The sequence below is a fragment of the Trachypithecus francoisi genome, unplaced genomic scaffold (genome assembly GCF_009764315.1).
Source record: "Trachypithecus francoisi isolate TF-2019V2 unplaced genomic scaffold, Tfra_2.0 Contig01440, whole genome shotgun sequence".
In the NCBI taxonomy this organism is placed as follows: Eukaryota; Metazoa; Chordata; class Mammalia; order Primates; family Cercopithecidae; genus Trachypithecus; species Trachypithecus francoisi.
The window spans coordinates 23,639,340-23,665,598 of NW_022681431.1; the positions used below are offsets into that span (position 1 = coordinate 23,639,340).

Sequence of the window (26,259 nt, forward strand, 5' to 3'; positions counted from 1 at the left end):
GAATTGATAAACTAGACATGTGAGTCCTGAGGAAAGAAAAAGAATACCACCCTTGCCCTCTCAAAAAGAATAGGACGTATCAGAATTATACAAAGTTTGGCAGGGTGTGGTGGCACACACCTGTAGTCCCAGCTACTCAGGAGGCTGAGGTGGGGAAATCACTTGAGTCTAGGAATTCGAGACCAGCGAGGGCAACATAGCAAGTTGCTGTCTCTAAAAAAAATGACATAAAAACAAAAATACAGAATCATATAAAGCCGTGCATTAAGTTGTGCATTTATCTTATCTCTTTCTAGCTCGTGCTTGGCACTCACAAGGCTCTCAGTGGTTATTAGTTGATAAACTGCCCATTACTCCTTCTCTCTCTTTGCATCCTCCTTTCTTAGTGTATGTATGTGTGTGTGCACATCTGTTTATCCATGTGTAGAGGGAGTGCCATGACCAACCTGTTCATTGGTGGTGTTTGTTGTTCATCAAAGACAGCGAGATGAAATCATGATGAACCAGAGATTTATCTTCACCTCTGACTTGAGCAGCACTCATATTGAAAACTAAAAGTTCTGACAGCATTGTCAGTGATTCCCAAACAGTTTCTCCCTGAAATGGGGCATTTTCAAAGCTCCTGACAAGAAGTGTTGGACAAGATTGAAGCTGTTCACTAGGAATGAGTTTGATGTAAAATAACTGTGGAGAAATAAAACATATGCTACGTTATTTGCAGGAAATAAATGCAAAATATGCCCTAGGGAGCAAAAGTATAAAGAAAGCAAGGCACTGAGATTAGATTGCTCTAATGCCATCCATCCTAAGTTGTTGTATGGTGCCTGGCAGTGATTTCTCCAAAAGGTTAGGGTGGTCTCCACACTCTAGAAGTTATTTATTATTCCAAATATAAAACAGGAAGCTCAGACTGGTGCTTCTGTGGTCATATCAAATAAAAGGCTGTCAGGGTAGCAGGTGGAGTATGGGGGTATTATATTTTTCTTTAATCAGAGATAACTGGAGAATGACATATTGAAATGAGTTCTACTTTAGGGGATCATAGGCATAAAGCTGTCCCAGAGTATCTCTCATTCTTCACGATCTGTAATTTGCCACTCCCCATGTGCCTTTGTGTATGACTATTTCAGACTCCACGTAGTATTTGCATGTTCGGGCAGGAGGAGCAGGAGAAGTATGTTTGAAAGATAACACCATTTCTGATTGAAGAGAGAAAAATCATTTAAACCTCCAGTGATCCTATAGATTCAGGTTGAATTTAGGAGTATTCTGAATAATGTCTCAATCTAAAGACAGAGAATTAAGCTGACTTGAAAGGAATAAGGTGTGATCTGCACAGACAGCTCTTCCTCAATGTTCCTCACACATACATCTTCTGTTTTGTTATGAGAGTTGGCCATCAGGCTATGATGATCTACAGAAGCTAACATGTCTCGAAACCTGGCATTTTTACTAAGAATTTTGAATCCTGTTTCATTTATATCTTCATGATGTGTTTATTGGCTTCCTGCTCCATGAGTGGCATTGTGATAAGTGTAATTGATTTAATATTATTATTATTGCTTGATGATAGTTTCCTGTACTTCTAATTTGGAAGAATTCAGATTGCATGTCTCTGTCATCATAATGACCTAGACAGCCTGAAAGAGCAGCAGCAGAGAGGAAGTTTTAAGTCAAACTAAAAAGAAGACAGAATGTCGAGGGCATGTATTCGGGTTGACTTCCAAGCACACTGGATGTCCTGTGTATTGCAACTTGTGGTTAGCAGCAGGGAGGGTTATAATGGAGGCCCCTTCATTTGGCAACTACATTTAAGGAAGAATAGACAATAGAGGGAAGAGCCTCTCTAAGTGTGGCAATTATAGTTCTGTTGACATTAAGATCCAGAACATAAATGGATCTCCATGCTACAAAGCTGTAACCAAGATTCAAATGTGCCTTATTCTTAGTGCTGGTGAAAGATACTGATAACTAGCATATTACTGAATAATGCTTATAATGTGAATCATAAATAACTTGTTTTGCAATGAGGTTTACATTTTTTGTTTTTATAGCTGCTAACAGGCACTTAGAAGGAGATCAGGAAAGCCTGCCATCTCTAGAGTTAAATTATCATAAGCAACCTGAAAGTTTTCTGAGCGATTACATTAGCTCTAATGAAAGGAAAAGAAGGCGAGAGCTGCCTTACTCAAAGAATAGGAGGGTGTCTTGAGATTTTATATTGTAAGGATCTTACTGTTTCTCTATTTCATTTCTTTTTTTTGTTTTAATACTTTAAGTTCTAGGGTACATGTTCACAATGTGCAGGTTTGTTACATATGTATACATGTGCCATGTTGATGTGCTGCACCCATTAACTCGTCATTTACATTAGGTATATCTCCTAATGCTATCCCTCCTCCCTCCCCCCTCCCCACAATAGGACCCAGTGTGTGATGTTCCCCTTCCTGTATCCAAGTGATCTCATTGTTCAATTCCCACCTATGAGTGAGAACATGCAGTGTTTGGTCTTCTGTTCTTGCGATAGTTTGCTGAGAATGATGGTTTCCAGCTGCATCTGTGTCACTACAAAGGACACGAACTCATCTGTTTTTTTGGCTGCATAATATTCCATGGTGTATATGTGCCACATTTTCTTAATCCAGTCTATCATCGGTGGACATTTGGGTTGATTCCAAGTCTTTGCAATTGTGAATAGTGCCGCAATAAACATACGTGTGCGTGTGTCTTTATAGCAGCATGACTTATAATCCTTTGGGAATATCCCCAGTAATGGGATGGCTGGGTCAAATGATATTTCTAGTTCTAGATCCTTGAGGAATCGCCAGACTGTTTTCCACAATGGTTGAACTAGTTTACAGTCCCACCAACAGTGTAAAAGTGTTCCTATTTCTCCACATCCTCTCCAGCACCTGTTGTTTCCTGATTTTTTAATGATTGCCATTCTAACTGGTGTGAGATGGTATCTCATTATGGTTTTGATTTGCATTTCTCTGATGGTGAGTGATGATGAGCATTTTCTCATGTGTCTGTTGGCTATATGAATGTCTTCTTTTGAAAAGTGTCTGTTCATGTTGTCCTTTGCCCACTTTTTGATGGGGTTGTTTTTTTCTTGTAAATTTGATTGAGTTCTTTATAGGTTCTGGATATCAGCCCTTTGTCAGATGAGTAGATTGCAAAAATTTTCTCCCATTCTGAAGGTTGCCTGTTCACTCTGATGGTAGTTTCTTTTGCTGTGCAGAAGCTTTTTAGTTTAATTGATCCCATTTGTCAATTTTGGCTTTTGTTGCCGTTGCTTTTGGTGTTTTAGACATGAAGTCCTTGCCCATGCCTATGTCCTGAATGGTATTACCTAGGTTTTCTTCTAGGGTTTTTATGGTTTTAGGTCTAACATTTAAGTCTCTAATCCATCTTGAATTAATTTTTGAATGAAGAGTAAGGAAAGGATCCAGTTTCAGCTTTCTACTTATGGCTAGCCAATTTTCCCAGCACCATTTATTAAATAGGGAATCCTTTCCCCATTTCTTGTTTCTCTCAGGTTTGTCAAAGATCAGATGGTTGTAGATGTGTGGTATTATTTCTGAGGGCTCTGTTCTGTTCCATTGGTCTATATCTCTGTTTTGGTACCAGTACCATGCTGTTTTGGTTACTGTAGCCTTGTAGTATAGGTTGAAGTCAGGTAGCATGATGCCTCCAGCTTTGTTCTTTTGGCTTAGGATTGTCTTGGCAATGCGGGGTCTTTTTTGTTTCCATATGAACTTTAAAGCAGTTTTTTCCAATTCTGTGAGGAAAGTCGTTGGTAGCTTAATGGGGATGGCATTGAATCTATAAATTACCTTGGGCAGTATGGCCATTTTCACAATATTGATTCTTCCTATGCAAGAGCATGGTATGTTATTCCATTTGTTTGTGTCCTCTTTTACTTCACTGAGCAGTGGTTTGTAGTTCTCCTTGAAGAGGTCCTTTACATCCCTTGTAAGTTGGATTCCTAGGTGTTTTATTCTCTTTGAAGCTATTGTGAACAGGAGTTCATTCATGATTTGGCTCTCTGTTTGTCTCTTACTGGTGTATGAGAATCCTTGTGATTTTTGCACATTGATTTTGTATCCTGAGACTACTGAAGTTGCTTATCAGCTTAAGGAGATTTTGGGCTGAGATGATGGGATTTTCTAAATATACAATCATGTCATCTGCAAGCAGGGACAATTTGACTTCTTCTTTTCCTAACTGAATACCCTTTATTTCTTTCTCTTGCCTGATTTCCCTAGCCAGAACTTCCAACATTATGTTGAATAGGAGTGGTGAGAGAGGGCATCCCTGTCTTGTGCCAGTTTTCAAAGGGAATGCTTCCAGTTTTTTCCCATTCAGTATGATATTGACTGTGGGTTTGTCATAAAAAAGGTCTTAGTATTCTGAGATACATTCCATCAATACCGAATTTATTGAGAGTTTGTAGCATAAAGCGCTGTTGAATTTTGTCAAAGGCCTTTTCTGCATCTATTGAGATAATCGTGGTTTTTGTCTTTGGTTCTGTTTATATGCTGGATTACGTTTATTGATTTGCGTATGTTGAACCAGCCTTGCATCCCAGGGATGAAGCCCACTTGTTCATGGTGGATAAGCTTTTTGATGTGCTGCTGGATTCTGTTTGCCAGTATTTTATTGAGGATTTTTGCATCGATGTTCATCAAGGATATTGGTCTAAAATTCTCTTTTTTTGCTGTATCTCTGTCAGGCTTTGGTGTCAGGATGATGTTGGCCTCGTAAAATGAGTTAGGGAGGACTCCCTCTTTTTCTATTGATTGGAATAATTTCAGAGGGAATGGTGCCAACTCCTCCTTGTACCTCTTGTACCTCCTTGTACCTCGATAGAATTCGGCTGTGAATCCATCTGGTCCTGGACTTTTTTTTGGTAGGCAATTAATTATTCCCTCAATTTCAGAGCCTGCTATTGGTCTATTCAGGGATTCAACTTCTTCCTGGTTTAGTCTTGGGAGAGTGTAAGTGTCCAGGAAATTATCCATTTCTTCTAGATTTTCTAGTTTATTTGTGTAGAGGTGTTTATAGTATTCTCTGATGGTAGTTTGTATTTCTGTGGGGTCGGTGGTGATATCCCCTTTATCATTCTTTATTGTGTCTATTTGATTATACTCTCTTTTCTTCTTTATTAGTCTTGCTAACGGTCTATCAATTTTGTTGATCTTTTCAAAAAACCAGCTCCTGGATTCATTGATTTTTTGGAATGTTTTTTGTGTCTCTATCTCCTTCAGTTCTGCTCTGATCTTAGTTATTTCTTGCCTTCTGCTAGCTTTTGAATGTGTTTGCTCTTGCTTCTCCAGTTCTTTTAATTGTGATGTTAGGGTGTCAATTTTAGATCTTTCCAGCTTTCTCTTGTGGACATTTAGTGCTATAAATTTCCCACTACACACTGCTTTAAATGTGTCCTAGAGATTCTGGTATGTTGTATGTTGGTTCTCATTGGTTTCAAAGAACATCTTTATTTCTGCCTTCATTTTGTTATGTACCCAGTAGTTGTTTAGGAGCAGGTTGTTCAGTTTCCATGTAGTTGAGCAGTTTTGATTGAGTGTCTTAGTCTTGAGTTCTAGTTTAATTGCACTGTGGTCTGAGAGACAGTTTGTTATAATTTCTGTTCTTCATTTAATGTAAAGCTACATTAAAGAGAATCCCTGCCCTCCTTAGACTCTTCTCTCTTGGCCAAGGTGCAGTATTTTCTTCATAGCGTTTAAGAGGAAAGAGAGGACGTTTAAGAGGCAGTGAGATGTGGCTTCCTGTGCCTTCCCTTCCTGCATTGTATGATTTTATGTAAGGAAGGCTGCTAGTTTTTTCAATCTGACATTGACATGACTCTGGTTAAGTAACCTTTCACCTAACCCTTTCTAGCTTATTTTCTAGAAAGGGTCATACTGGTTGTGCAATAACCTATAAGGCTCCTGAGCACATCAGATACTTTCACTTTCTGTTTTTCTTGACAAAATGCCACACCCCACTGAGTACCACCTTCAACTTGCTTCCAGATGCACCATTGGTAAGACAGCTTCCTCCCCATCATTTCATGTAGGTTTGCAGGAAATAAACAAATAGAGAAATATCTTTTTAAAATTTTGGAGCAGATTAATTGACGCGTGGATAAACTCTTACATTCTCAGATATGTTTAATACTGCCTGGTCTTAGAACACTCAATCTTTTAAAATAATTAATGCTGGGATGACTTAAAATTTAAAAAAAGTAATTTGAGTACTCAGTTGAATAATATGCCCTTCTTTATGTCACTGTTATAAAACAATGTTTTTCCTGTTATAATCTTGAACCTTAAACTTTCCAAGGATTGAGATTTCATAAATTGCCATGAGAAAGTAGCTTGTTTTCCAGGTATCTGTAAGATGCTTGAGTGAGGAACTTCAAGATAATTGGAAAACTCTATGAATAACCTGTTGGCTTTTTCCATTTTAGGGGTGAGCTTACTCATACCACACGGTGCCATCCCAGAGGAGAATTCTTGGGAGATTTATATGTCCATCAACCAAGGTGAACCCAGGTGAGAGACAGAGAATGGCATATTAAAGACAGTGGCTCATGCCTCTAATCCCAGTACTTTGGGAGGCTGAGGCAGGCAGATCACTTGAGGTCAGGAGTTTGAGACCAGCCTGGCCAACATGGCTAAAGCCTGTCTCTACTTAGGTTACAAAAAAAGTAGCCAGGCATGGTGATGCATGCCTGTAATCCCAGCTACTCAGGAGGCTGAGGCTAGAGAATCACTTGAATCTGGAAGGCAGAGGATGCGGTGAGCCAAGATCGTGCCACTGCACTTCAGCCTGGGCGACAGTGAGATTCCATCTCAACAACAACAACAAAAAAGACATTTTAAATATGGAATGGAACTTCTGTAGAAAATCTGAAACTATTAAGAGAATGAGACTTAGAGGTGTATAGATGAGATCATAAACTCCTTGACTCTAGAAAGGAAAAAAACAGTTGCAAAACTATTGGCTGAAATGAAACTATACATGACTCCACATTTTTATGGTCACCAGTCTCTACACAAGAGACACCAAATGGAAAAGAGTGAATTGTTAGACAGGTCAGAAGTAGGGCCACTCCATAAACAGTGAGCGTCTCACAGAGTCTTCCTCTCCAAAGAAAATATCCCCAGAGGCACTCACAGGTGCTAAGCCTTAGGCAAGTACATACAATGATTGATTCGTGATCCTTTTAAGTTTAGCAGAAGACCTACTCTGTACTGCCTGAGAGACAATTTCTTAGGCAATTTTCACCAATGTAAAAATATGATCTGAAACTTCAACTGCTTTCAGGCCTGACAAATTTCAGCAGCATTAAATTCAATTACAGGAACAAATACAAATCTTGTTGCATTCCCTTTTAATGAAAGTAGTTGGTTATTTTTTTAGTCCAAGTATAGTATTTTTGGAAATGTTGTCTTCCTCCACACAAGATAAACCTAACTCCTCTTCAGAAAGCAATTTCTCTCATAAACTAGATATATACCTCTAGCATTTTTAGTCATAACATCTTGGTTATTTTAGAATAGATTCTTTTGGTTGTTGTTAGCAAAGAACACATGAAAGAAAAACACTGGGAGGAAAAATAGCCAGAGAAACAGATGGTTTAAACAGATTTTGATAGCTATTTCTATTAAAGGATTTATTGGTGCCCAGTAGTTTTAACTTCCTGCTGTACAGGGCTCAAGAGGCATGGAAGAAAAGGTTCTGCCATTTGGTTGTGAGGCTGGCTCTTAGGGGATTTGTGTGCAGGTTGTGCTATGTTGGGATCCCACATTATTTCCCCTGCTGTCTAAAGCTAGATTCTTCACTTGTATATCTGAAAAAGTGCTGATGTCTAAATATCTTCACTTGGCACTTGGTGGGGAAAAGAGGCTCAGAAAGTTTGAAGAGTTTACCCAAAATCTTAGGTTAGTCACTTAAGCAGACCTAAAAATGGAGTTCCCTGGATGGAAGTCACCCCTTTTTTACCCATTGGGTTGATTTACTTAAGAAACCATATTTATTTGAATTTGTGGTTATGGCCCATTACACATATGCTTTAAAACATATCATGCTGCAAAAATTAAGCGTGAGGTATAATTCAGTCCGCCTTCCCTGAATCACAGCTTCCTATACACTCCTAGCTCTGCATCCCCATCCCTTGGTTGTAATTGATCCACTGAGCCTGTGTTGAGCTTATTCCTCTCAAATCCATCCCCAGCGTCATCCACTTCATTACATGAGAACCAACTTACGGCAATTTCGCATTTTCCAAGGCACCTCATTTACAACTTACCTGCAATTTTAAAGTAAGAGTGAGGAATACCTAGAACTCGCAAGAGCCCAAAGATCTCAAAATACAGGTTGGCCTCCTGTGGTCACCCCTTGAAAGCTTTGTAAGCTCCATGGTAACCAGTTTGGTTTATCCTTCTGTGTCTACTGCTGTCGAGGAAGGTGGACAGAAACAGAAGAACCTTATCTAACACTTTAGATCTGTAAGGTATGATTTTTTCTCTCTACTAAACTATGAAAACAACAAAATTAGAGGAAGCTGCATATTCCTTTTCAGGGAGCTGAAACCTTCCCAGATGTTATCTCTAAGGAAATGACCTGTCACTGGGCTAAAAGCCATTTACCTTCCTTGACAAGCCTCACTCCCTTTTGATAGCTCACAACTACTTAGAAAAACACTGAAAATAGCAAATACCCTTCTACTACTTCTTTTTAAGCTAGAGTGTATTATTTCATCTATGTAAGGAGGCTGCTTGGGTCTGGTTTTTCAGCTTTTAATCTTGTGATTAATCAGGAAAAGGCCAGTGTGTCATCTTTTCTTTGTAATATCACTTGAAAATCCATTTTCATTTTGGGCTGTATGTCTACCATCCTGAACTTGTGCTGAGAACAAGGCCCATTTTCCTCAAAGTTCGTGGAGCTGGAATGCACTGCTCAGTTCCTTTCATCTTTATCTCTAGAGCCACCATGGTTTCCTCCCTCTTAGTTCATCCTGAGAACTGGATTTATGAACTCTCCATCACCTCCACACACACAGAGCACAGTAGGATCTTCCAAACCACATCTTTATGCTGTATTGAAATTAAATTCTGCTCCATTTTTCCTATTGACTATACATTTCTGTTGCCCATGTCTGAGTTACAGCCCCAATATAGCAGGGTAGTGATGTAATTGAAGTGGGACTGGTATGTTTAATCAGGGCCTTGAATCCATTCTAAAAATTGGGTTAAAGAGGTGTAGAGGGGTGAGGATGGCTTCCTGGAGATGTCATTGAACTGAGTCTTAAAAGATGAATAGGAATTAGCCAGACAAAGCAGTAAGGTCTATAACTCAATGATTCCCTTCCTCCACAATGCATTTTCCTATAGTTTTCTATAGAGGTTTGAAGGGTAGAGGGGTCTAAACCCAGTGATTTTTTTCCTCCTTTAAAGTCACCCTGATGCCAGAACATTGCATTCAATACCATCCTTCCAATGGTAGCCCAGGCCTTGCCACAGGCAAAGAGTTGGTTTAATGCATTATCCCATTTATAACATAGAGGATATTTAGCTACATTGTAGGAACAGGTACTGGAGTGGCCTGACACAAAGGCCATGGCATGAAATTGAAGCTGTCAGAATTAGCCTACTGGTGAGAAGCCCTGGGGCTTCTCCTGGGTCAAGGGTATGTAAGCCATCCATGCTAGATGTGGCCTCCTCCCCTCCACAGGGTTTTACTCCCGCTGCAGGGGAGGAAAACAGCAGTAACGACTCTCAAAAAAAAAAAAAAAAAAAAAAAAAAAAAATAGCCTGTCTCATTTCCCAAACTTTAATTTGAAAGATTTGGGGCATTTCCCTCCCTCCTTCCTTCCTTTCTTCCCTTCCTTCCTTCTTTCCTTCCTTCCTTCTTTCCTTCCTTCCTTTCCTTCCTTCCTTCCTTCCTTCCTTCCTTCCTTCCTTCCTTCCTTTCTTTCTTTTCTTTTCTTTTCTTTCTTTTCTTTCTTTCTTTCGACAGTTTTGCTCTTGTTGTCCAGGCTGGAGTGCAATGGCGTGATCTCAGCTCACCACAACCTCCACCTTCCGGGTCCAAGCGATTCTCCTGCCTCAGCCTACCTAGTAGCTGGGATTAAAGGCATGTGCTACCATGCCTGGCTAATTTTACATTTTTAGTAGAGATGGGGTTTCTCCATGTTGGTCAAGCTGGTCTCAAACTCCTGACCTCAGGTGATCCACCTGCCTCAGCCTCCCCAGGTGCTGGGATTATAGGCGTGAGCCACCGGCCCAGTCGGGGTATTTCTTTTTTCTTTTTTTACATTTTATTGGGAATGTTTTTGAGGGAGGGGAAATTTTATTCTACGCACTTTAGATCTTTTTTTTTTTTTTTTTTTTTGAGATAGAGTCTCTGTTGCTCAGGTTGGAGTGCAGTGGCGCCATCTCGGCTCACCGCAACCTCTGCCTCCCAGGTTCAAGTGATTCTCTCTGCCTCAGCCTCCTGAGTAGCTGGGATTACAGGCACCCGCCATCACACCCAGCTGATTTTTGTATTTTTAGTAGAGGGCATATTGGCCAGGCTGGTCTCGAACTCCTGACCTCGGGTGATCCACCCGCCTTGGCCTCCCAAAGTGCTGGGATTACAGGCATAAACCAGCGTGTGCCCAGCCTTTAGATCATTTTTATAAAATTAAGGCATTCAAACGGGATTAAAAAATCAATCTCATTTCAGAGGTTCTTTTCACTGACATTACAATAAGAGAATGATACAGACAAAGCAGGAAGTTCCCACTACCCCTCTCCTCTCCTCTCCCCTCCCCGCTCTCCTTTTGCACCCCACCCCTGACCCCATGGTTGGAGAGGAGAGAACTGGACCTGAAAATTATTATATGGGGATTTCTTCTGAAAAGCAATAAAATGAAACCAAAGGCAAACATTCATTTATTTTTCCAATTACACTGTCATGTGGATACTCCTGACCAAATGCTTAGACTAAAATTGGAAATGTTGTAAGTCATCTTATTGAAGAATTTACAAAAGAACACATATTTTTAAATTTGGGCTCAGCCCAGATGGGACATTTCAACCACTTCTGTTAGATGGTATGATCTGCCCAGTAGACACATTTTGGGGTAAGGATTGAGAAGGTAGAGATGGTCATAATAGAAAACATTATCTTTTTTATGGTACTTAGATGGTACCATGGCTTTAATAGCAAGCCTTGAAATAAGAGCAAATACAAGGCTAGAAAGGCAAAAAGAATCTAGCTCTGGAAATTGGAGAAGAAAGGATAGAATTTCATTCCCAGTAATGGGCTCACAAACACTGCAGTATAAGCCATTACTGTGGAGATCACTGTGATTTTTCTTCCCCAGTAGCAAAAACCACACAACAAAATTGTAAACACACATACACACACCTCCTCATATATCATGCAGACCTAAGCACTCAGAAATGTCCTTGGACTATTTGAGAGGACCTCATCTCCAAAAGAGTAAAAAGAAAGCAGGTATATATCTTTTAGTAATGAGATTAAAAGATGGGCCAGCTGGTCATTCTCTTAATAAGAATGGAGTTTTTATGATATTAATCTGTTCATAGTGAACTATTCTTTATGTTATAGCAGACATTCATGGCCATTCTAAACTGCCCATCTCAGTAAAATATGAAACTGTGTATGCTTTTCCTGGCACCTTTGAGGGCCTTGATTTTTCAGAAGGTAACACACCCTCTCCTGCTGCCAAGCCCAGGAGTTTGAGACCAGCCTGGGCAACAAGTGAGACCTTGTCTGTATAGAAAATAAAAATAAAATGAAACAAAATTAGTCGGGCATGTAGTCACGGCTACTCAGGAGGCTGGGGTGGGAGGATGGCTTGAGAATGGGAGATGAAGGCTGCCATGAGCCAAGATTGCACCATTTCACTCCAACCTGGGCTATAGAGCGAGACCCTGTCTCAAACGACAATGAAAGAAAAAGGAGTCTTAAAAACCAAATTACACTATTTTAATAACCAGATGTTACTGAACAGTTATATAAGAAAAATAAAATGTCTTCAAGGGACCCTGCTACTATGGATGGTTTACCAAGCATATTTGTTAACAATTACTAGGAAAACCAAAACCATAGCTGATATATTTCATACCATAATAGGTTAAGCCCCATTAGCAAACCCAGTTATTTAAATGAATGATCATATTGCAGTGTGGTATATACGGTGACCAGAGCGAAAGGATGGACCCTGTTTAAAGCCTCAGGGAAAGTTTCAGAGAAGTAACAGTTGTCTTATAAACTAAAAGAGTTAAAGGGGTTCCTTTCCAAGGGAGTGGTGTGTTCAAAGGCACAGAGGTATAAATAGCATCACATATTTTGGAAACTAAGCAAAGCAGAGCAAAATGTGAAAGGAAGAGTGTAGGGCCGGGCGCAGTGGCTCACGCCTGTAATTCCAGCACTTTGGGAGGCCGAGGTGGCCAGATTACCTGAGGTGGGGAGTTTGAGACCAGTCTGACCAACATGGAAAAACCCCATCTCTACTAAAAATACAAAATTAGCTGGGCGTGGTGGCACATGCCTGTAATCCGAGCTACTAGGGAGGCTGAGGCAGGAGAATTGCTTGAACCTGGGAGGCGGAGGTTGCAGTGAGCTGAGATGGTGCCATTGCACTCCAGCCTGGCCAACAAGAGCAAAACTCCATCTCAAAAAAAAAAAAAAGAAAGAAAAGAAAAAGAAAAAAGGAAGGAAGAGTGACAGGAAATGAGGCTGATAAAATAAGGACTAGATCATGTAGCAAGTTTGCCATCCAGAGAATATCCAATTTATCTGGTGGGTAGGGGTGAATGAGGCTTAAATTTTGGTCATGCTTATATTTTAGATAGATGCTGTTTCATCTCCACTGATACTGCCCAAGTTCAAATCTTTACCAGATAAGCACCCTCCTTGAGAGCACAGTGAAACTATGTTTTATTTTCCTTGGCACAATTATTAATAGTGTTTCTTTTCCTCTTCAAAAGTATCTCAATTTGGTCAATAATTTATAGTCACTCTACTTTTGAGTGCCCTTGTCTCTAGTTTTTAATGTTGCTAAATCTATTCTCTAATCCCCACTTTGCTCTCAGCAGGGAGTTTTGAGATAGACTTGGGGAGAAACTTGGCAAGATCTGCTCTGTGTGTGTGTCTGTGTGTGTGTGTTTTAATGTGTGATGAAGGAATTGAAGATAATTCCCAGAATTCTGGCTCGGAAACTGATGATTAATTAGGAGAGAGAGATTTGCTGACTGAAGGTCACTTGAGAGTTTGTGATAATAGTTGCTCTGGGAGCAACTTTGGATTTCTTTCCAGGGAATAAACATAGCTCTTTGACTTACAAGAAAAAGGGTAGGGAAAAAGAATGACTGAAGAATTAATAAAGAAGGAAAAAAGAATATTTATAATCTGAACAAAAAAATGACTGTTGAATCGAAATCCCACATCAGCTTTTGCCAGAGCATGTGGCCATAATCTCATTTAACTAGTAAGATGTCATGATATTCGGCATAATTATGCCTGCCTGCTTCATTCAAGGCAAAATCGTCTGCCTTTCTTTGTTTTCTTTGCCTTCCGAAGTAAGAATATGCTGGTCCTGGAACTCATTGAAGTGAACTGATAACAGAAATAATTTGTCAGGAAAATAATGCAGACTTCAGCATTGACACCGCATAAGAGATAAAAAATCTCAGCTGGGCTTGGTGGCTCATGTCTGTAATCCCAGCACTTTGGGAGGCTGAGGTGGGCGGATCACCTGAGGTTGGGAGTTCAAGACCAGCCTGACCAATATGGAGAAACCCCGTCTCTACTAAAAATACAAAATTAACGGGGCGTGGTGGTGTGTGCCTGTAATCCCAACTACTAGGGAGACTGAAGCCGAAGAATCACTTGAACCCGGGAGGCGGAGGTTGTAGTGAGCCAAGATCAAGCCATTGCACTCCAGCCTGGGCAACAAGAGTGAAACTCTATCTCAAAAAGAAAAAAAAATTTCAGAAATGATATAGCATGGTTGAGTGGAGAGGACACAGGAATTCAGAAGTCTTGGGTTCCAATCTCCCCTCAGCAACAGCCTGTGTGTGTAACCTTGAACAAATCATTCTCTTTCTCTAGGCCTCAGTTTTATCATCTACCAATTTTATATATTAGTAACTTTGCTTTCAGATTTTGGTGAGGATGATAAAATGACCTGATAGCTGAGAAGTCTGGTGCAAACTATGAAGTACTGTTTAAAAGCTACATTTGGAAATCATCCTCTTATACCTGGTCTTACTTTTTTTTATTACATAGAAGACAGAAATTCTCTGAAGTGCATGGAATTTGCTTTAGCTCTGTCCCAGTGATGTAGAGTTCATCTCTTTTTGTTGCTAACACAGTCCTAGACTCTTTTGGTTGCTAACATAGTCCTAGACTTTCAGAGGAAAGATTAATTCAATTACAGCAAACATATTAATAGTTGGCTTTAAAACCAAGAGCCTCATGAAGATACAAATAACTCCCTGCATCAATTCCTTTGAGTCTATCTCTATTTCTCACAACGCTCTGGCATGTGATTTATACTCTAAAGGTATATCGTATGAGTCTAAACAGTAGACTCGACGTGGGCTGGTGTTAAGATTAGGAAATCAGTGACCAGTCAAGCAGGGCAGGTCAGTCAACCTTATGCTGCCTTAAACAAGTTTTCTCCCTGTCCATTTTGTCAGGCTTTTCTTGCTAGTGATGGATGAAAATGCATAAATCGTCCCTGTCATCATTTGCATTAAATGATCAATTAGGGATTTGAATATGTTTTGTTGCTGTGAGACTTAGAAATCTGTCTTTTGTCTTGGAAGAATCCAGTTGACAGTATATACCTATTTTTTCCAAGAGATTTGGCATTAATGAACTCTATACCAGGCATAGAGAGAATCACTGAGGAAAGATGCTTCCCAGGTAACAAAGGGGGCTTTTTGTGTTAGTGCAAGGGGGAGTAAATTGCTGCCATTTGGGAAATACGTTAATTCTTTCAGGCTACCAGTGCCATGCAGTGTAACAAAAAGGGCAATTTATCAAATGGTATCTTAGTGGCCTAGAAGGGTTAATGCACCTTTAACTGAAGATTGTACTCTGTTCCCCAGTGAAATCATGATGATTTCTTCACAGAGTCATTGAGGTTATAATATAATGCCATTAACCCACCACCACCCCCAACCAAAAAAAAAAAAAAAATGAGCAGAGGAAGAGATAGAAAAAGAGGGAGAGGAACAAAATTTTTAAAAATGGCATTGTCATTTCAAGACCTGCTCTTTTTGGAAGGAAGCATTTCTCCGTGCTGTTCCTCCTCACCTCACACCCCCTTGGTCCACAAGTAAACACATGTAAATAAAAATTGCCATCATCTTAATCAGAGTGCATTTGAAGACCATGGACACTCACAATATGAAATGATTAGAGTGGCCCAGAGGAGTCTTTAATTAAAGATGCCATTGACAAGATAACAATGGTTTGTGAATGTTGTTAATAGATCTGAATGGAAGGTGTACCTTAATTCAATAAGAGGAAAGTCATTGGTCCATGAGTTTGATTGCACATTGTAAAGGAGCACCACATACTGTAATTATTTTTATTTGTATGTGCCATCTCTTTTATTGCCCATGCTGGAAGTAGAAATAACCTGTCCTATCAAGATATTTAATATATATAATCCTTTCCACTTCACTTTGTTACAGCCTAATAAAAATACCCAAAGACACCAGCCCACATGGAGACAGCCCCCACACTTTCTAAGACAATCCACAGAGCCCTCTGAAAACCTGGACAATCAACCTCCTATTCCCTGCAGTTATAATCTTTAAACCATAACAACTTCCCAGGACTCCATAAAGTTATATACAAATATGGAGCTTCGCTCTGCAAATTACAGTGGGGTTCTGGAAACTGAAACAATGAAGATAGCCCTAAAGTGAACAGATACCTTTGTTGGATTGTGTGGTGTCTGAGAGACAACGGTGGCTCAGGAGACAGTCCCAGGGGGATCTCAAGGGATGAAAATTCTGGCAGAAGGCAGAAAGCTGGCTCCCTAGAGATGTCCTAGTTCCTAGAACCTGTGAATTTACAAGCATACAAAGGGGAATTTGCAGATGTAATTAAGATCAAAGACCTTGAGAAGGAGAGATTATCCTGGACTCTCCAAATAGACCTAACATAAGGGTCCTTAGGAGAGGAAGGTAGGAATATCAGAGGGAAAGACAGATTTGAAGGTATCGCTTGAAGATGGAAGAAGGGACCTTGAGCCAAGGAATGCAGGCAGCCTCTAGAAACTAGATTCTCCTGGAACCTTCAGAAGGAGCACAAGCCTCCTGACAGCCTTCATATTAGCTCAGTTAGACTTCTGACCTAGAGAACTGTGGGATAATTTGCGTTTTAAGCCAGTAAGTCTGTGCTGTGACAGTAATGGGAAACTAATACAAGCTTCTATTTTGACCCCGCTCTGTACCTCAGGGCCCTGCTTTCCTCTGGTTTTGTTTAGTGTCTATGAATCCAGTCTTCATTCCCATGCCAACATTTTAATTTAAACTCCGGGTTTGGAGAATATATCCCAGGGAACACATTCCTTCTTCCTTCCACTGCCTACCTATCCCAACCATGACTAACAGAGCAGTAGACTGTGGTTCCAGCTCTGCCACAAAGTTGAGATATGACTTTGGTTGGGTCACCGACCCCATGCCATGCATCTGAGCAAAGAAAGTGTTGGCCTCATAACTCCTGAGCCCCTCCCCAGCCTAAAATAAAAGGATTCTGTGAAATAGGTTTCAGATTACCCCAGAAATGCTGTTTTCTCTGTTCAAAATGTAAGTGGATAAACAACATAGTGGATATAAAAAATGCCCCAGCAGCATGATACATAGTCCCACTCTTCTCCCATCCTCCTCACTCTCATTCATTTTTAAGGCACTTTCAATGAGCCACCATCTCACTATCTCACTTCTTCTAAAAAGACAAGCTAAATGCAAGCCTGACACTGCATGAAAGACTAGGCTTAAATTGTGTCTAGGAACTGGTGATTTACACGATTTGTGATTCCTTTAGTATATTAATTGGTAAACACCCTATGAAAGTGTGTGTAAACTAAAGCCGTTTAACATATGCAAACAGGGTAATCTCTCTGTGTGGTGTTGCTCAAATTTCAGCAAATTCAGATACTCATTCCAGTGTGTATATAATTCCTCTCCCACCCCAACCCCATATGCCATCTTTCTTTCTGTGATCCTATTTCAGATAATAGCGTGTGGGTGACCCAGATCTTTAAGCCCTTTAATAGAACATCCATATGTTTCTATCCTCAGTGAATTGAACTTGTTGCTTGTAATAATCCACTGTTCTAAGTGCTCCTTTTCCTGCCCCAATGGATGGACTATAATGGCTTGATGACCTATAACATTATTTCCAGTTACTGCTAATCAGCGCCCCAACCTGACATCTTTGCTTATTAATACACATGTTACTTAGAGAAGTGGGATGTAGGAACAGTTCCTGTGTAGTTGGATTTTCCATCATTGTAGTATCAGCCAGGGCCTTAATACTGAGCATTTAAACTTGACCATCATCTAAATTCCACTTCAGAATGGACCGTCCTATATTTGATGGAGCACCAAGGCCCCAGTGCACGAGATGTTGCTTTGGATTTTTTTTTAAGAACCACACAACTTTTCTCAAATGTTAGTGCCAGCACCACCTTGCATGTAGAAAATGCAGGTTCGTGGGCCCTATCCCAGAAACACCAAATCAAAAACTTCATTGGTGGCATCCAGGAGTATAATTTTAAACAAGCTTCCTAAGCAATTTTGAAAAACATTACAGTTTTAGAACCACTTGACGATGAAAACAGGAGTCTGCTATAATAAAGAGAAAATGTTGCTGCCCACTTTTGTCCTCCATTCTGCTTCTCACTTCCTGTTCCCCTCTCCAGGAATCTGTTTTCTTAAATCACACATAGTGATTACAAGAGGTAGAGGACATAGCCACAGTGTTGGGGTTGACTGATGGGAAAAGCTGGCTTTAAAGGGTCCATCTCTCTAGGAGATTCAGTGATGTCATTTCCCTAGGGCCGATCTGAAATCTCTGGTCAGATCAATTGAGTGAGAGAGAGAGAGAGCTGACTCCAAAAAAAGAGAGAGACAAAAATAATAAACCTTAAAACCTTGTTTTTATCCACAGCAATTTTAGCACCCCAGGTCAAAATCTGAGGATCTTAATGAAAAATGAATAATAATAATTAAAACTGTATGTCTTGTGGGTAGAAAACTCGAGGAGGCTGGAGTTACCTTGCTTTCTGAGCTTTTAAGACTGTGTACAGCTTCCATCTATCAGCCTTGATGTCTTTTCCATTCAAATATGATTTAATTATGTATCGACCCAGGGTCTGACATAGTAAAACTATCATTACTCTCCTTCCTGGATTCCTGAGTGATACTCTGGGTAAAGGTGATCAAACCTATATTAATCTAGAATATAGACCATAAGGAGGAAAGGAGGGAATGATAATTACCAAGCACAGCATGGAAGACAACAGCTACAGTAAAAATCTCATATTGGAACTTGGAACTGGTCGTTTTCCTTAAAGAAAGTGAAGTGTTACAAGTCTAGCAGCAGGTCAAGGAGTATTGAGCACAGAGGCAAAATGTCCAGGATACACCTCCCATCCTACCATGGGAAGCAGTTGCTGCCTTGTAGCTGACCTTCAGCATGACCTCTGGTTGGCACTCATGTGCAGATGGATGCTGTAGGATGTTAGGTACTATATGGTGAGGTCTGGACCATCACCCTGTCACCACCAACTACAGCACCTTCATCATCCTCCTCTGTGTGTTTCATATGTTAATCAATGGCCCCACTGATTTTTTAAAATTATTATTTTAATAGTTTTTAGGAAACAGGTAGTGTTTGGTTACATGAATACGTTATTTAGTGGTGATTTCTGAGATTTTGGTGCACCCATCACCTGAGCGGTGTATACTGTACCCAGTCACTGACAGGACTAGTCAGGTCATCAAGACAGTCAACAAAGAATGGACTTAAATTATAGCCTAGAACAAAATGGACTTAATGGATATTTACAGAGCAGTCTACCTGCTGATTTCTTTGTTAAGAATTCTGGAAAAATTCTCCCTAGGCCTTCTATTTTCATGCATTCATTTTTTATTATTTATTTTTTTGAGACAGTCTCACTCTTTTGCCCAGGCTGGAGCACAGTGGGGCAATCTCGGCTCACTGCAACATCCGCCTCCCAGGTTCAACCAATTCTCTTGCCTCAGCTTCCTGAGTAGCTGGGACTACAGGCATGTACCACCACGCCTGGCTAATTTTTGTATTTTTTTTTTTTTCAGTAGAGACGGGGGTCTCACCATGTTGGCCAGGCTGGTCTTGAACTCCTGACCTCAAGTGACCCCCCACCTCGGCCTCCCAAAGTGCTGGGATTACAGACGTGAGCCACCATGCCCAGCCACATTCATTTAAAAAATAATAATAATAATAATCTTGACAAAATCACAAACTCAAGGGAAAGTTGCAAGGATAATATCAAGAATTCCTGTGTGTCCTACACTCAGATTCACAAATGTTAATATTTTACTAAATTTTCTGTATTTGTCTGTTTCCTCTCTCCTTCATATACATATAAAAATGAATAAAATATATATTTATGTGCATATATATACTTTCTAACCACTGTGAACAAGATGACCCTTTATCCCTAGATACTTTCATGTATATATCCCCCAACCAAGAAATTATCTTCTATAAACATAGCACAATTAACAAAATCAGGAAATTAACACTGATAAAATACTCTTAGTACACTACACACTTTATTTATATTTCACTTGTCTGAATAATGTCCTTGAGAGCAAATTAAAGTCCAAGTCACTTCATTGCATGCTGTTGTACTGTGCCTTTGGTCTGCTTTCATCTGGAACCATTCCTGAATCTTTGTATTTCATGACATTGACAGCTTTGAAGAGTGCAGATAAGTTATTTTGCAGAATATGCTTTCCTCTAAGCTTGTCTAATGGTTCCTTATGAGGAGATTCAGGCTGTGGAATTTTAGCCGGAATGTCACAAAAGTGATGCTAGGTTCTCTTCACTGTGTCCTGTCGAGAGGTATATTCTGTGGATCCATCCATTCCAGGGAATGTTAACTTGGTCATTCATGTTAGGTGGTGTCTGCTGTGAAGTATTCTTTTACCTTTGGTAAACAGTTAAGTACCTGGTGGGAAGATACTTTGGGAATGTGTAAATAGTTATTTATTATTGTTTAAACTTTCACCCAATAGGTTAACATCCATTTATGATTCTCAACCAAGTATTAATGTAGCTGATTGCTAATTGATGGTTTTCTACATTTATTTGTTGGTTTTCTCTTATGTGGAAGAGTTTTCCCTTCTCATTGATTCATTCTTATGTGGATTTTTATTTTGTGGATTCTTATAGTATGACTCAATGGGTTATAATTCTTTACTGCCATGATGTACTCTGATGCTCAAAAGGTTCCAGATTTGATCAGTGAGAATCTCTTCAAGCTGACTTCTATGTCCTTTTCAACAAGTATTTTTGAGTGCTTACAGCTGGCATATATGAAGCACTGGGGATGCAATGATGAGCTAAGCAGAAAAAAAAATAATCCCTGGGCTAGGCGTGGTAGCTTACGCCTGTAATCCCAGCACATTGAGAGGCCGAGGTGGGTGGATCACCTGAGGTCAGGAGTTCGAGACCAGCCTCACCAACATGGTGAAGGCCCATCTCTACTAAAAATACAAAAATTAGCTGGGCAGGTAGTACGTGCCTGTAATCCCCACTACTCGGGAGGCCGAGGCTGTAGAATCACTTGAACCTAGGAGACGGAGGTCGCAGTGAGCCCAAGATGGTGCCACTGCACTTCAGCCTGGGCGACAAGAGCAAAACTGTGTCTCAAAAAAAAAAAAAAAAAAAAAAATTCCCTGGCCTCAAGGAGCCTACATTCTAGTTAGTGGGACAGAAAAAATAACAATAAATAGGCAAATGGTATGGTACACTAGAGGGAATTAAGCGTTGAGGAGAAAAAGCCAAACAAAGATCCGCTTTTAGTATTGGGAATGCTGCAATTACCAAGGCCTGGTCAGAGAAAACCTCATTAGTATGTCAGTTAAGCAAGAACCTGACCGGCACAAGGGGGGCAAATCATGTGGATGTCTAGGGGAAAGCTCTTCCGGGCACCCAGCACTCCAGAGGGGTATGAATTGTAGCAATTCCATGAGGTGAGAAAACACTGGCATTTTTGGTAGGATGACTGAGGTGGCTGCATGGAGGACAGACTGTGAAAGGCAAGAATAAAAGCAAGGAGACCGGCATCATTTCCAAGGAGCCTTAAATGTCCATCATGCACATTCCTAAGGCATTGAGAATTTACGTCAAAGCGAACATTGATGCAATGACAATGTATGAAAATTGCATGAATTAATCATCTCAGAAAGCAGAGTTCCTATAGAAATAAGACCGGGCTCAAATTGTTAAACTTTTTCTATCTATACACAGCATTTAAATTACAAATATATATGCATGTATGTATATGTGCATATGTATGTATAGATAGAGAACAATGAAAACCATTAAGTAGCAAAAGTTCTACGCAAAAAGGGTTTTCAGTCTACAGGCCACACTAGGGTATGTGATACATTGAGGTGGTTCATATTTTTATCCTGAAATCACTGCTTTTATTAGTTCACAGTTATTATTAGCTCACAGCAATTTTAGAAAAATGTGTTACCTTTTTATGCGACCCCCCCACCCCCCGCCCCAGCAGGGACATGTATACTGCCTTGTTGTGGATTATGCAATGCTGGAAAGCTTAAACGCCGTCTATGATTTCCTTAAGAAGGCTCATTTTTTTGTCCACATCCAATTAAAGGCTTCCCTCCCCAGCCCTCTGTCCTCAAATGTCCTGAATCTGTATCCATGATTACCCTTGGACTATATTGCAACCCCCTTCCCTGATCTTTCCTTGGGATGTCATAAGATCCAGCAATTTGGCCAGAAATCTCCTAATGGTAACAGAGTAGAAAAGTACAATCTGGTCACAGTGAGCGAGAGCCTGTGAGTGAGAAATTTTGGGTTATTTTCCTGCCATCACCTTGATTGACTCCTCTGTGACCTTATGCTGTTAACACCTGCCTCTATAGGTGTGCAAAGAGCTTTAATTAATATTTGTAAATCTCCCTGATTGTTACAGATAGAAGGTAGCAGAAAAGGACAAATTGTTATTAATCGTGGGGAGAAAAAATATTGAGAGATTTTTATGAAGTTCTGGTTAACTTCTGGTGAAGTTTTGTTCCTTCACCAGAGAGAGACCTATACCCATGGACACTATTTTCACAGTGGGAGGATTAAATATAAATCTTGATTTACTTACTTTGCACTTAAGGAAATGCCTAATGCCTATTTAATACAAAACTCCTATTCCATGCCCTGGCTCGTATTCAATACGCACTGCCTCTGACTCCTAAAGCTGTTTAAGTTACCACTGTGAAAGGAGTCTTGCTATTCACGAGTGTGAGAGTTCATCTAATTAGCTGATTTCAGTTCATTTGGCATTAAATAATTCCCCAAATTCCCATATGTTTGAACAATATATTCAACAAGGAGGATAATTCTCTGAAAGCAATTAAATAGTTCTTTTAGGAGAGCTTGTCATCGGTCACTCATAAGCATCCCTGCTATTCCTGTCCCTGATGAATGCAGGCAGTAATTACATGGAAAGAGCTTCACCCTCTCTGATGGCCGTTGGCAGGCACCCACATACAGGCTGCACATTTGAATTTTATGGGTTTTTTTTTCAAACCTTGAGTATATTATTCTAGGCTTTCCACAGAGCATTTGATGTTGCTAATACACTGCTTTCCAGTCCCCTCTCCTCGCCTCCCCTACTTAAGGGTAAATGAAGACATGACCATCTTAACCTGTGTTTTGCTCGTATAGGAAGAATTGTCTATTTTGGACTGTGGTTACCTTTGTGGGAGACTCAACTTTTTAAAGGCATCTCCAGGGCTTCTTGGAGAGGGGAGGAGACAATGTGATAATGTTACATCTACTGTTTTAGACGGAGTAGACATAAGATGCTCCTCAATTATATGGCCTGGCTTTATTGCAGCAGCAAGTGATAGACAATGAGCTCAAGTATAACCATTACTAACTTGAGAGAATAGATGTCAACATAAGCAATTCAGAAATGAATAGCACATTGGATGAACTCAGAGAAAAACTCTTTGTTTATAGAAGATCATGGGAAAGATGGTATCTTTTAGCACTAAATTTTATCTTTATTTTGCCCAAGGAATTGCTTTTTTAGTCAAGGATGACATATTTCAACGTCCTTCCTAGGTAGTATAAGTAAAAGCTTTGGTAATAATACCAATTCCAGCTCTCCCATAGCATTGCTCTATATTCAATATTATTATTTTTCTTACAAGTGAAAATCCAGCAAACAAAGGATCAAACAGGTTGTTGAAGGACACATATGCCATTAGAGGAAAAATAAGCAGACATCTGGGTTCTTCTCACTGATTACTGTTCTGTAAACTACTCCTCCTTACTGTTTGGGGGCGCAGATTAAAAACAAAAGCCAAAGACATGAAAGAGGGAGGCATTCAATGAGGTATGATTCCATTTTAGCTAACTTTCACTTTCCTTTATCTGTTCCATGACTCTGCATTCTTACTGTAAATAATTCACAATTCAGAAAAGCTGAACACCAGGTTTGGATTGAATGATTTTAAATTTAGATCTAAAATAGAAAAGAGTTGAAAGATATACATTTATGTATGATATTATGCACATTTGTAGCTGTCTACTGTGCTATTGCTATATAAGCTGTGTATTTGTTCATTGGCAAAAAATAAATGTTTTCAAAGCCAGTATAGACACACTCAGTCTGTATCTTCAAAATACTATCTTGCTTCATAACAATTTGCTTTATCATTTTCCAGCATTAAGAATATTTTAGATTGTGTTTTCGTGAGAAAGGAATTTGATGGTAACGAGATGACGAGATCAGTCATTTCTATGAAGCTTTTATTTGCTCATTGATAATGGCATCAACAATAATAAGGATTCAGTAACTGGTGCATGACCCACCAGCCAGGTCTTTGCATTCTCCAATTCTGCCCTGTATTTTTAAGGAAGCATTTGTCATTTTGTTGGTGGGTTTATCAAAACCTAGATTTGAAATCTAGGTTTAAACTCCCTCTGTGTGTCTGAGAACTTCATGAAAAATGCTTGTTCTCCAGACCAGTCCTTTGTAAAAGAAAATCCTGGAAAGGAATATTTATAAGCCTGAAGAAAGCCCCAGTCTGTTAACCAAATTCTCATTCAAATATGGCCCCTCCTCTACATACTCCTCTCTTTTATCCTTTTTTCAACTGTGAAGCCTCCAGTCAGATGGCTCTGAGGTGCTCCTGAGTCCTGAAGTCACCTGTGGTCCTCCAGACATGATCGTCACCACTCCCTTTGCATTGACCATCCCACACTGTGCAGATGTCAGTTCTGAGCACTGGAATATCCATTTAAAGAAGAGGACACAGCAGGGCAAATGGGAGGTGAGACCATTTACTTCCTTCTTTAAACAATGGAATTTGGGTTCCACCTATGGGATAGATTTAACCTTAACATCTAACACCACAAATCAGCATTTCTTTGTTGGCAAAGGGTTGGTGTCAAGTATTTTATAATAGCCTAAACATATTGGCCAGGTTTTGTTTTTTTGTTTTTTTTTTTTTTTTCTTTTTCCCATTATAATAGAAAAGAGAAGCAAGGGATAATCCAGAGCTTTCCTGTTTGGTTTTAGAATACAGTTGTAATTACCCACATATTCATCTACACCTACATACCTGCTCATTGATCCCCTTCACTTCCTCCTTGGCCTCCTCCCTGTCTTAATGGATATTATTCTGTGGAGTTAGGGAGGAGGTTCAGGGCAGGCAGTCTGTGTTCAGAAGGAAAATAACTATGTCTATTTTTTTTCCACCCTGGGGATTCTAAGGTAACTATGTTTAATCAGGAACACATTTGCTGCTTAATATATTTTTTTTAGTTAACGAATGCATTGAGAATTATTATCAGTGTCTGTTTCCTGTGTGTATGAGTGCATACAAAAGGGATACAGTAGGAGACAAGGAAAGAGAATGAGGATACACAATAAGACATTAACAACAGGGGAGACAGTCACAGCAAAGACAGATTGCAGTTGAATTACTATTTTAAGTGAAAGCTCTGATTTATCTGCCTGATAGGGCTTCCTTTATGTCCATCTACAGTCAGCTTGCATGAAACTGGGAGAATTATCTTTGTTGGAACACAATGACATGTTCCAGCCAGCCCTAGGGTCTTCCTCCCAGAAGGCACTTAAGGCCAAAGAAGTAAAAGGAAAATCATGTTTCTTTAGGAGAAGAAAATTCCCAGTTGCTGCAATGGATTACCTTTACCCTGCTTACTAGTGTCTTGAAACTATTTTCTTTATTCTGGAATGCATTCTGCTATTTAGTGTGTTTTAGTGCAACCATCAACAGATTTCCTGGGGCATGAAGTTCCATGGGTTTCCTAAAGGGCCATGTTTTCGTCCTCTTCCCATTATGTTTGGCTTTGCTTTGATTTTTGTCACCTTAATTTTTCTTCCCAGCACTTCCTCACAATCTCTTATACACAGATGATGTTATATTTATGCTCTATCAAACCAGTCACATATACTAAAGTTCTTATCAGGGAGGGTGAAATATTCTAGTATATGTTATCTAATCCATTTATTTAGTGGTCCCTTGTAAATTATTTCAGTGGGATGAAAGAGGATAAAATGTTTGAGAGAAAATAAACATTACCTTAAGGATATTTAAAGAGTTGTCAGAAACAGGTGTTTGTAAAAAAAAAAAAAAAAAAAAAGTTGCTTATTGATAAGGTTTAAGATTTCTAAAACTCAACATTGAACAAATTAGCCAGAAATAGAATTTTCAAAGTGATTTTTGTTATTATAACCAATGAAGTAGAAATTCTAGCACACTGAACATAACCATTTCTTGAGTTTTTTTTTTTTTTTCTTTTGAAACGGAGTCTTGCTTTATTGCCCAGGCTGGAGTGCAGTGGAGCGATCTCAGCCTACCACAACCTCTGCCTCACAGTTTGAAGTGATTCTTCTGCCTCAGACCCCCCCCGAGTAGCTGGGATTACAGGTGTTTGCCACCA

The 26,259-nt window shown here is 39.7% G+C and overlaps 1 protein-coding gene across 1 annotated transcript in view; it reads left to right on the forward strand.

The window, feature by feature from the left end:
• Window positions 1–26,259, forward strand: part of UNC5D (unc-5 netrin receptor D) — a 249,009-nt gene that overhangs the window by 181,730 nt on the left and 41,020 nt on the right. The window contains exons 11-12 of the mRNA XM_033225271.1: window positions 6,473–6,557; window positions 24,455–24,623. Of these exons, the coding sequence (XP_033081162.1) occupies window positions 6,473–6,557; window positions 24,455–24,623 (254 nt within the window). The remainder of the gene's footprint in view (window positions 1–6,472; window positions 6,558–24,454; window positions 24,624–26,259) is intronic.